Here is a 12,691-nt window from a genome sequence, read left to right on the forward strand (position 1 = left end):
CAATTTCAACAAAGTGAAAAAGTCCAACTTTTTTCAACAAGTGAAATATTCTTCAAGTTTTATTAGTGCAGTGTTATCAAATAACAAAACGCAAGCAGTATACGATCTTCGATCAAAATGCAGACACTAATTAAAGCTCAACGCGACGCAATTCGACAATTGCAGAAAACTATCACCAACTACACCAAAGACGGCAACGACAGGAAGGCTGTTCCAGCTTACTTCTCACGTCGCATCAACCGCCTAGACACATGGTGGATAGCATTTGAAGCGCGCCATCAATCTCTGATGGCCCAACCAGACGCAAATCAACCATACTTCAGAGAAAACTTATTCGATTCGAGCAGGGAGTTGTACTTGAAACATCGCAATGAATTGCAAGAAGGTTTAGTAAAAGTCGCTCCACAAGGATTTGCAATGCCACCAAATCCGAACGAACCCAACGACGATGAAGACAACAGCGATTCAGATACGGAAGATGAAGCATTGAGCAATATTTTGGACGCAACGTTAAAAGTCTTTATCGACGATAAATGCGATGGCGCAAATTCGACAGCATCAGAAATCAGTAGCATCGAAAATGGAAATAACAATAATCAGTCCAACGCTCAATCATCTGCAACTAATGAAGTTCCAAACAACGAGCCAAACAACGAAAGCGGAGAAATTCTCAAATTGCTGTACACGGACATCTACAATTTGATCAAATCTTCGCAAGAAATGCGCTCAAACCAGAGAAACGGAATGATTAAAGCTCAATTGGAATTGCTACGAGAAACATGGAGCACATTTCGTTCTCACTACTACACGCTGCGCGCAACAAGCAACCGAATTAGCATGCAAATCAATATGCAAGCTCTACAAAAAAAAAATACACCAGTGCAATCGGACACTTGAATGAAATTTCATGCAGCGACCACAACAACTCCGATTTACCAAAACTAAAAATACCGGAATTCAGCGGAAAACGCGACGAGTGGCGCACCTTCATCGATTTATTCAACAAAATTGTGCACGAAAAAAACATCAGTACATCATACAAAATGGAACACCTGAAAGCGAATCTCAAGGGGCAAGCTGCAAGATTGGTAGCGGATTTAACAACGGCTGATCAGTACGAGGCGTGCTTGCAGGTACTATACAAACGCTATGATAACAAACGACAACAGTTCGGTGAGTATATAGATAAGTTGTTGCAGTTACCAAGACATAAAAGTGAAAACAGCCACGAGCTTCGCACTATGCACGATATTTGCACCGAAACAATGTTAGCAATAAAAAACTTGGGCATCAACACCGAAACATGGGATGCACTAATTTGTCATATTTTAACGAAAAAGTTACACGACGATACGGTAAAACACTACGAGTGTCAACTACGCAACGTTCGCGAAACTCCGAATTTGCAAGAATTTCTGGCATATTTAGAAAACAGGTATTTGGCCATTCAATCTGTTGAACAAAAAAATTACACTCAAAATTTTTCCAACAAAAAAGATAAAAAAGAAAAAGTGATTGAAAAATTCGAAAAATTTGAAAAAATCGCGAAGTGTCTATCATGTGACGAGGCTCACAGCCTTCGTGTATGTGGTGTATCGGTAATGAAAAGATGCGAGTGAATTGAATGCTATGACAAGAATGAATGCTCTTTATTGAATTACTTATAGCTAAACATGCGAATGTAGAAATGTCAAAGTGAACCATTTCAATGAGTCAATCGTTTCATACGTGCAACTATGAACTGTCAACTTTATTCATATTCAACATCTCCCTTCTCAAGATAGTTGCACGGAATTCATACTTTTCATTTGTTATTTACATTGTTTTAGATTGATGATCTTATTTACATGTTTGGAATACTAAAGTGTAAAATAAAAAGGTATAGAATTTGTAATATGTTTTGAATGAATACGATTCGATTGAAATGTGATAACATTTATGTGCAAAGCTTGTATCGAAGAAGCTAGCGATTCCGATTCGGTTGCAATTGTTTTGTGATTTGTTCAGCTGCCTTCTTCGAACAGGCTCGTTGCGGTTGCCGCACTTGCGGCTCAGGTATGGGCATGGGAAAGCCATCGATCAGTGTGTTATCAGCCATAGTGACTGAATCATTTGAACTATTCGCTGTGTCGAACGACTCCTCTCCCCCACCAGATGCTTCATGCTCGTTTTCAGAGGTCTCTTCATCTTCGCTGGATGCTCCAGTTTGTTCATCATCTACGATATCAGTCGGCTCGACTTCATCGTTTTGCTCTAACGTTGCACTTGTTTCCGATGCACCATCATCATTCACTGCTCCGCGGATTTGATTTAAGTGACGTTTGATGTCACGATTTTCTCGTATGAGCAAACAAGTGTAATTGCGAGGACCGATCTTGTGCTTAACAATTGCTGGTGACCAACTAGGTTTATTTGGATTCTTGTAATTTCGGACATAAACTTGCTGTCCCTTTGAAAATTCGACGTTACGTTTGCCTTTGTAATTCTTTATTGCCGTTTGATTTTTTTGTATGATGGTTTCACGAATAAGCGGTGGTTTCATCAAACTAAATCGCGATTTCGCTTCTCTACCAAACATTATTTTCGAAGGTGATTGATTTGTCGTACAGTGTTTAGTGATGCGATAGTCGAACAAAAATTTGTTCAGTACTTCATCCATATCGATGTTCTTGTGCTTGTTAATATTCGCAACAATCGACTTTTTGAGCGTTTTGACAAAATTTTCAGCTTGGCCATTAGTGGACGGATTGCCCGGTGCTGTGAAAATGTGATTTATGCCATTTTGTTTGACGAACTCTTGAAATTCGGCAGAAGTGAATTGCCATCCGTTATCGCTGACAATGATGTCAACTAAACCATAACGGCAGAATGTTTCCCTCAACTTGGCGATCACAAAAGCTGATGTGATGTCTTTCGTTTTAAACACTTCGACCCATTTAGAAAAAGAATCAATCACAATGAATAACATGAATCCCTTAATTGGACCTGCAAAATCGATATGAATTCTTTTCCAAGCAGAATCTGTTGGAGTCCATGGAATTAGTGAACTCTTCTCTGGATTTGGTTGTGTCAATTGACACGGTTCACATGACTTAATCATGAATTCAATGTCTTTATCGATATTCGGCCAATAGACGTATGAGCGCGCGAGTGACTTTGTTTTCACAATTCCCAAGTGAGACATGTGAAGAGCTTCCAAGACAGCTTTTTGTAATTTACTTGGAATTATCGTGCGATATCCCCAAAGAACACCTCCACTTTCAACTGATAGCTCAAGTGCCTTTGATCGATATGCCTTAAAGTCATCGCCTTGCAAATTATTGAGTGTGCCATTTTGAACGGAATCCATTATTTTCGATAGAATTGGATCACGGCGTGTATGCAACGCAATAGTTTTGTAGTCAATTTGTGTGATGTTGACAAAACCGACATAATTTATGTATGAAGCCTCTTCATGGATTGTGGTGGTTTCAAATTGTCGCAAACGTGACAAGCTGTCAGACGTATTTAGTGCGCCCTTGACATACTCAATTGAGTAATTGAAACCTGAAAGAAGAAGAGCCCATCTCTGAATTCGAGCGGCTGCCATCACTGGAATACCTTTATTCTCTCCAAATATTGTGACTAATGGTTTATGGTCCGTTCGAAGAATAAATTTATTGCCTAACAAGTATTGCCGCAATTTCGTCACACTAAAAATAATAGCAAGTGCTTCTTTTTCAAACGTACTATAATTCTTCTCGGCGTTATTTAATGCACGTGAGACAAATGCAACCGGTCTATCAGATCCATCTTCAAATATGTGAGATAAACGACCTGCGACAGCAGTACCACATGCGTCTGTCGTAAGAATTATTGGCTTATTTGCATCAAAATGAGCTAAAATGGTATCTGAACAAATTTCCTTCTTCATCGATTCGAATGCTTCTTGACAAGCTCTTGTCCAAACGTAATCAACATCCTTTTTTAGCAAATCATATAGTGGTATCATACGCTGAGCAAAATTCGGAATAAATTTCGAATGATGATTAACCATGCCGATGAATGCTCGTAGTTCAGAAACGTTTGTGGGTTGCGGCGAATCAATGACACTTTTTGTCCTTTCTTGATTCTTACTAAGGCCATTTTTATCCACATCAAAACCTAAGTATGAGATTTTGCTCTGAAAGAATTTGCATTTACCGACGTTCAGTCGTAGACCAGCTTCTTGAAGTTTAGTCAGCACTTTCCGTAGCGTGCTCAAATGACCAGCAAAATTATTTCCTGTGACTACTATATCATCTTGAAAACAAAAAACATTGGCAAACTGAGAAAGAAGCGACTCCATTGTCTTTTGAAAAATTGAAGCGGCTATCTTCACGCCAAATGGAAGTCTTTTCATGCGAAACAATCCTTTATGTGTGCTGAGAGTGCACAACTTTTGCGCATCATCATCCAGAACAAGTTGATTGTAGGCGCCAGATAAATCGAGTTTGGTGAACAATTGTCCTCCTTGCATTGAAGCGAAGATCTCCTCAATACGCGGTAGTGGATACCGAAAGTCTTTAAGGAATCGATTTATCGTTGACTTATAATCGCCACATATTCTGATTTCACCATCAGATTTTGGAATGGGTACAATTGGCGTACCCCAATCTGAGTCATTTACAGGTGTGATGATGTCTTGTTCGACTAACTGTTGTAACTGTTGCTCAATTTTCTCACGAAATGCCATCGGTATGGGTCTGGCCTTACAAAAAATTGGCGTGGCATCATTGATTAATGGAAGCTTGATAACAGTTGTGTTGCATTTCCCTAAACCACTTTTGAAAATTTCAGAAAAATCACTTTTGATTTGCGAGATGATCTCATCGTATGAATCTACAAAATTTACAGAATTGTTCGATTGCACTAGATCAAATTCAAATTTTCTCAAGAAATCACGGCCTATTAACGTTGGTCTATAATAATTGGTCACAACAATTCTTCCACACTCGATCCGTCCATGCAAATTAACACAAGCTTTGAACTCACCCAAAATATTTAATTGGTCACCTCCGTAGCCCGTGAATGGTTCTGTGCATGGTCGCAATATGCTTCGATCGAACAGTGAATTGAAGACCTGGATAGACATGAGAGAGCACGGAGCACCGGTATCACAGTTACATGTGTGGTCAATCCCATTAATGCCAACCGTTAGCCTGTACGGCAAATCCGCTCCGTTCCCGATCGAATACACGTGATTCTTGCGTTCATCGAAATCACCAACTTCTCCGTGGTTAATGCTGTATACGGAATTCAAAAAATTATTAGCATCACGATAATTGTAATCATTTTGAATATATTGAATGGAATTATTGTTTTTCTTAGCCTTGTTGGAGCAAATATTCGCTAAATGTCCAATAACCCCACATTTATGGCAAGCCTTGTCCTTAAAACGACATTGATTCGATGCATGATTTTTGCGTCCACAGTGTGTACACTTCCCGTTATTTGCCTTTGTCCCGTTGCTGTTGTTGTTGTTCTTCGGTGTCTTCTGCTTGTGGCCTCCACCACGTGGTTTCACATAGTCAACCTCATTGCTCCATGCGGTCGCTCCATTTTGTTGGTTAAGTTTGGTTTCACGTAGCATAGCCTTTTTGAGTGCATCACTTGATGATAATTTGCCATCTTCTTCGCACAACTTCTCAAATATCCTTGGTGGCAATTCGCAAACAAATTTGTCTACTACGAAATTGTCCAAATTTGCGTCGAAGCTGCAGTCGATTGCAAGTTTTTTCACTCTGGCAAACCATGATGCAACAGTCTCACCTTGTGCCATTTTTGCTGCGTAGAAATTTTTTCTTTCTTGAAACACAATTTTCGGTGGCGTGTATTGTTGCTTCAGAAGGGCAATTAAATCATCGTACGATTTCTTTGCCGGTACCGTTGGACTGCACAAGCTGTGAACAACACCATATGCTTCCGAGCCGATTGATTTCAACAACGTGGAAATTTTCACCGTATCCGATTCGCAGCCAATCTCCAATAAATGCATTTCGAAGCGTTCGTGCCATAATGTCCAATTTTCGGTCACTTGAAACTCCGGCATTGACGATGCTTGCACGATTTGAGTTGTCGACTTAGCTACTGATTCTAGTCCCATTTCGCTCTTATTTCTTTGATATTAAATACTTTGATAAAAAAAATGTGCGTAAAATTTACTGCGCTATGAAAATTTAATTTGAAATTTTCCTAAGTTCTTTTTTCCTTTGTCGCCAATCATGTGGTGTATCGGTAATGAAAAGATGCGAGTGAATTGAATGCTATGACAAGAATGAATGCTCTTTATTGAATTACTTATAGCTAAACATGCGAATGTAGAAATGTCAAAGTGAACCATTTCAATGAGTCAATCGTTTCATACGTGCAACTATGAACTGTCAACTTTATTCATATTCAACAGTGTATGTCAGAAATTTTTGGCAAAAAGCGTGAACGAACGAAGTCAATTTATAAGATCTAAGGGCATTTGTGCAAATTGTTTATCTGGTTCACATAGCAAAGTCATTGAATGTAAAAGTAAATTTACTTGTAAAACGTGTAACAAAAAACATCATTCATTACTGCATTTCGATTCAGTTAAATCAAATGTTGCGAAAATTTCGGACTATCAAGCATCGAACGATGAACACGAAAATGATAATTCAGTAGTATCAGCAAATTCTTCAGCATCGAATTCGCGTGTATTATTAGCTACGGCATTAATTAGCGTGAAAGGTAAAAATAACGAAAAATATGCACTTCGTGCTCTGATCGATCAAGGATCGCAGAGCGCGTTCATCACCGAATCAGCAATGCAATTGCTCAAACTAAAAAGAATAAAACAAAAAACTTGTGTAAGTGGAATAACAAAAGAAAATCAGGTGTGCAATTACATTGTTGACTTGCACATTTCGCCTCGATTCACTTCAAATTTTGTTTTGAATACAACTGCAATTGTATTAAAAAGTTTGGTAAATTTATCACGAAATGAAATTGTTTTTAACAAATCATTCTCACATTTGAACAATCTTCATTTCGCTGATCCTTCATACATTGAAGCTGGTCCGATAGACATTCTTCTCGGCGCAGCTGAATACGCACAAATCATAAAACCGGGTCTCATAAAAGGTTCTACAGACGAACCGATCGCCCAAAACTCTGAATTGGGTTGGATCATTTCGGGACCAACCAATTTTGATTCAGCCGTGGGAGCACAAGTAACAACGCTCATTTCAGTTGTCGACGTCGAACAACGTATATCTGAATTTTTCAAGCATGATGATATAAAAATCGACGATGACGAGTGTGCTCTCACTGAAGAAGAACAAATGTGTGAAAACCACTTTCAAGAAAACACTATTCGTTTGGAAAATGGAAGATATTGTGTCAAAATGCCATTCAAAAATGGAAAAAATGCACCAGATTTAGGAAACTCGCGAAAATGCGCCATTGCAACATTTTTGCAGTTGGAAAATCGATTCAAAAAAAATCCTAAATTGGCAGAAGAATATAAAAAATTCATTCACGAGTACATTGACCTAGGTCATATGGAACGATCGGTTTACAATCCAAATATCACATCGTATTATTTACCACATCATTGTGTAATACGAGATAGCACAACTACGAAACTTCGGGTAGTGTTCAATGGCTCTCAAAAAACTGACAACGGAAAATCTCTCAATGATGAACTTGCATTGGGTGCCATAGAACAAAAGGACATGTTAAGCATTCTAATCAATTTTCGCATTTACAAATATGCATTTACGGCTGACATTGAGAAAATGTACCGCCAAATTTTAATCGACGAAAGCCAAAGAGACTTGCAAAAAATCATTTGGCGTGATTCCCCTGAACTACCGCTTTCTGAATTTAGACTTATCACGGTCACATACGGCACCAGTCTCGCTCCGTTTTTATCACATCGCACTACAAGACAACTTGCAATCGATTGCGAAAATGAATATCCAGAAGTATCAAATACCATAAGAAAAAACATGTGGGTTGACGATGTGGTAAAAGGTGCTTTTACTGAGGCAGAAGCAATACAATTGTGTAGCGACTTGCGCAAGGTATTCAGCAAAGCCGGATTCAATTTACGAAAATGGTCTTCAAACAACGTAAATGTGCTGTCCGCAATTCCGGAGAGTGATCGTGAATTGAAGGCTATAAGCAGCAACGTGAAAGCGTTGGGCATAAAATGGTCGCCGTCTCAAGATGTTTTCACATACGAACTCAGTTTAAAAAATCATTCAAATCCATTTACAAAAAGATTGCTACTATCTGAAATCTCTTCAATGTTCGATCCACTTGGCTGGATATGTCCAGTAGTAATTTCAGCGAAAATTTTGGTACAAAAGTTGTGGGAGAAAAACGTCGATTGGGATGAAATTGTACCGAAAGAAATCGCTGAAAAATGGTTGGAAATAAAAAGCGAATTGCATCTCATTAATGACATCAGAGTGGAACGTTGGATAAATTACAATCCTGAGGATGTCATGGAGTTGCATGGTTTCGGTGACGCAGCGGAACCAGCATTCGCAGCTGTGATTTACATTAAAAACGTCACGCAAAACACGGTGCGATTATTAATCGCAAAAAATAAAGTAGCTCCTCTGAAAATAACGAAAGACGCACTCACAATACCGAGATTGGAATTGTGTGCAGCAAATTTACTTGCCAAATTGACGAAAGGCGTTTTAAAAGCAACAAACATAAATTTCAGCAAAATTTTTCTTTGGTCCGATTCAAAAATAGTCATCGATTGGATTCGAGGAAATCCGAAGCGATACAAAAAGTTTATCGCACACCGTGTTTGTGCAATAGATAAGGCAATTGGAACAAAAAACTGGTATCATGTTACCACTGACAAAAATGCAGCAGACTGCGCTTCACGCGGCATGTTGCCATCGGAATTGCTGAGACATGAAATGTGGTGGAATGGCCCACAGTTTTTGCGTGAAAACAATTACTATGCAAACAATGCAAGTCATTTAAATAACGTTGACCCAATAATTGAATCACTCGCATTAAGTGTAGAAATCTCTCCAATTTCAAACGAACAAATTCTTCCTGAAGTCTCGTCGTTCAACAAAATGAAACGAATAATCGCATACTGTTTTCGTTTTGCATTGTCTCCGATTTCGGCTGATGAGCTAAATTTAGCGGAAACAGCAATAATAAAAATCATTCAACGGGAGGCATTTGGTGCCGAAATAAGTGAATTAATGAAGAAAAGATCAGTAAATTTTTCAAGTAACATTCTGAAACTAAGCCCATTCTTAGATGAAAATAACATTCTGCGCGTAGGTGGCAGACTACGAAATTCGGATTTGGTGTTTGGACGAAAACATCAAATCTTAATACCAAAAAACAATAGCGTAACAACTTTAATAATTCGTCATTTTCATTTATTATGCATGCACGGTGGAGCGAAAGCCACTGAAGCAATCATCAAACAGTGCCGGTATTCTACAACTTTCCGACAAAATCGTTCGGAATTATTTTTTTCGTACATAAGACCATATTGGAGTGAAAGAGAGAGATTCCACTTTTTTTCAGCATTCCACCGGAATTATTTCGATAACTCAAGGAAGAGTGGATTGTGTGAGAAAGAATTCCGGTGGAATGCTGAAAAATAGTGGAATCTCTCTCTTTCACTCCAATATGGTCTTATGTACGAAAAAAATAATTCCGAACGATTTTGTCGGAAAGTCGTAGAATACCGGCACAGCAGTTTTGGATTGTGAATGCACAAACAGAAATAAAGAAAATTTTGCATCGTTGCATTCCTTGCTTCAAACAAAGACAAAAAACCATGTCACAATTAATGGCAGATTTGCCGGCCAATCGCGTAAACATTGTTGAAAAGCCATTCACCAACGTAGCAGTAGACTACACCGGTGCAATTCCATACAAAACGGCAAAAGGTAGGGCTGGTAAAATTTCTAAGGCTTACATTTCAATATTTGTCTGTATGGCTACAAAGGCACTTCATATCGAACTAGTATCAGATTTAACAGCCGACGCGTTCATAGCTGCCGTTCGCAGATTGGTAGCGCGTCGTGGAATGATCAAGAGCTTCAACAGTGACAATGGCACAAACTTTGTAAAAGCTAATAAAGATCTAAGTGATTTATTTGAAATCGAAAAAGAAGAGTTCAAAACAATCTGCGATGAACTTTCAAAGCAAGGCATTTCTTGGGATTTCTCACCCGCTGGTGCGCCTCATTTCAATGGCCTCGCCGAGGCTGGTGTGAAAGTTGCAAAGACTCATTTAATAAAAACAATCGGAAAAACTGCGCTAACATTTGAAGAATTGTCCACATTATTGTATCAGGTGGAAGCATGTGCAAATTCAAGACCACTTTGTGCACTATCTACTGACCCTGATGACATCGATTGCCTAACACCTGGACATTTCTTGATTGGGGCACCGTTACTGGCACCACCCGACGAAAGCTACATCGAAACGAACGTAAACTGGCTTTCACGTTGGCAATTGGTGCAAAAAATGAGTCAAAACATTTGGAAAAAATTTCAAACGGAATATCTAAATGAATTGCAAACCAAATCAAAATGGTTTACGAAAAAAGAAGAGCCAAAATTGAATGAATTAGTTTTGGTAAAAGATGAGAATTCACCACCATGCTCTTGGCCAATGGCGCGCGTAATCGACGTGCACAAGGGTCATGACGCACTCACGAGAGTGGTAACACTTAAAATGCGCAATAACACTTTCACTCGACCGATAACCAAAATCGCTCCGTTGCCGATTGAATACGATGCGGAGACCCGGGCAACAATTAAAGCACACATTGCAAAAACTGAAACAGCGAGTAAAGCACGGGTTACAAAATCCAAACCGGCAAAACAAACATTTAATGTCATTCCGATAATAACGGCATTGCTTGCAATTTTTGTGATTCAAGTGAATGCTCACCCAAATCAAATCGTTCCGTTCAAATTGAATAAATTTGACACCTCGCCGGGTTTGTTTTTCGAACAAATTTCGCATGCAAAGTTCAGTTACACCAATTGGAACTCGATTGTTTATGTAAACATGAAATCATTTCTCAACGAAGCATCGATGATGGAAAGAAGTTTACATGATTTAGAAAACGTATGCAATCAAAAACTGGCGGGGCAAAGCTCATGCAAATCTCTTTGTCAACTAATTGAAAATCGTATCAACGACATCAATGAACGAAATGAGTTAATAGTATCGTTTAAGCATCATCGAGCAGAAAGAGCGTTACTTGACATTGTTGGAAACATTGCTGGCGATTTATTTGGAGTTTTAGACTCTCGATTCGGACGAGAATACGTTCTCGATATGTCAAGATTGGAATCAAATGACGAAAATTTGCTCACTCTTTTGAAAAACCACACTTCTGTTTTAAATTCCACTATGAATATAATCAAAAAAGATGAGCGGGAAATCATAAATCAGAGAGAAAGCATAATAAATCTAGCAGGTTTGGTAAGTGTTCAAACCAATGACCAGCAAGCAGTTTTGCATTTTCATACTATGTCTGTGTATCTTTTACAAATGATCTCTGATTATGAGCATCAACAAGATAGCATGTTGGACATACTTACTGGCGCTAGAAAAAATCATATCGATCATCATCTAATAACTCCTGCTCAAGTAAAGGGTCAATTAAATATAATGAGTGAATATTTATCAGACCAACAGGCACCTCCGGATGGAACCGATTTCTACAAATTGGCAACCATCACTCCGTTTGTCACAAATAAGACACTATTTTTTCGAATTGCCATTCCATTGATAAGCGACGAAAGGTTTCAATTGTATCATATGTATGAAACGCCATTTGTATATATCGCCATAAACTCTGAAAATAAATGCTAAATTCGAAGTCATTATCGCGTCATTAAATCGGCAAAAATATCAATTGATTAGAAACAAGCATGAACTGAAATGCAAAAAACAGTCAGATGACATGGTCATCTGCTTCGAGCCCCGCAAGTGGCTAACCAGCCAATTCAAATCTTGTGTGTGGTCTCTCTTTAATCATGAAGCCAACTCGAATTGCGAGTTATCCAAGGTAAATTTGCGTTACCAATGGTTAGAACTCGAAGAGCCGAACAATTGGTTATTTTTCTGTAAGCATGTGGAAAAGTTCATATCTATTTGCGGCGATAGTGTAAATCACCACAGCGCTATTGGCTCTGGAACCCTAAAATTGAACGACAATTGCGTACTTCGGGGTGATAATTTTGAATTAATGCCCCAAAAGAGTTTAGAGCGCGCGCCACATGATTTCATTATTCCGAATTTCCAATTCAATCTCACTTCGTACGAGCCATTCATTTCAAACGGAACAACGAATTTGATCGAATTTGCCAAAACTAATTTGACTAAACTACAAAATCAGTTAAAATTCATCGAAAATCAATCTAAATTAAAGGAAAAAATCGACATTCATGACATTCATAACTATTCAGTAAACTATTTCACTCTGTTCATCGTTGTATGCTTGATATTCTACGTTGTAAATTTCATCAGGGGTAATAGACGAATCAGATTACCACGTGCAATTTCGATGCCAAATCTATCTGAAGATTTGACTCGCCGTTTAGAGCACCGCCAGTCACGCTAAAGGTGGCCCGGAGAATGTCTATTGACATAATTTTGAATTAACTGGAATCGAACAATAATGAA

General features: G+C 38.6%; 3 protein-coding genes across 3 annotated transcripts; 2 read left to right on the forward strand and 1 right to left on the reverse strand.

Annotated features, from left to right (window-relative positions):
• Window positions 1–1,963: 1,963 nt before the first annotated feature.
• Window positions 1,964–6,124, reverse strand: LOC129571508 (uncharacterized protein K02A2.6-like). The gene has a single exon (XM_055451314.1). It carries the CDS (start codon window positions 6,122–6,124, stop codon window positions 1,964–1,966), a length of 4,161 nt encoding a protein of 1,386 aa, XP_055307289.1.
• Window positions 6,125–6,242: 118 nt separating this feature from the next.
• Window positions 6,243–8,829, forward strand: LOC129571509 (uncharacterized). Its single transcript, XM_055451315.1, has 5 exons — window positions 6,243–6,255; window positions 6,601–6,857; window positions 6,971–6,974; window positions 7,063–8,582; window positions 8,761–8,829. Exons 1-5 carry the CDS (start codon window positions 6,243–6,245, stop codon window positions 8,827–8,829), a joined length of 1,863 nt encoding a protein of 620 aa, XP_055307290.1.
• Window positions 8,830–9,820: 991 nt separating this feature from the next.
• On the forward strand, window positions 9,821–10,480 carry LOC129571510 (uncharacterized; the record flags this gene model as incomplete). The annotated part of the gene is made up of 1 exon (XM_055451316.1): window positions 9,821–10,480. A coding segment is annotated over exon 1 (660 nt), but the record flags the coding sequence as incomplete, so codon positions are not given.
• Between the last annotated feature and the right edge of the window lie 2,211 nt (window positions 10,481–12,691).

The sequence above is a fragment of the Sitodiplosis mosellana genome, unplaced genomic scaffold, assembly GCF_009176505.1.
Source record: "Sitodiplosis mosellana isolate CC-2019 unplaced genomic scaffold, AAFC_SMos_1.0 Smas_scaffold_2662, whole genome shotgun sequence".
Classification (NCBI taxonomy): Eukaryota; Metazoa; Arthropoda; class Insecta; order Diptera; family Cecidomyiidae; genus Sitodiplosis; species Sitodiplosis mosellana.

Excerpts from the sequence above, each read along its gene's own strand:
- LOC129571508 (XM_055451314.1), bottom strand. The coding sequence starts at position 6,124 with ATGGGACTAGAATCAGTAGCTAAGTCGACAACTCAAATCGTGCAAGCA.
- LOC129571509 (XM_055451315.1), top strand. Across the intron at positions 8,583-8,760 it reads AAAACGTCACGCAAAACACG|TCATCGATTGGATTCGAGGA; the intron begins GTGCGATTATTA and ends ATTCAAAAATAG.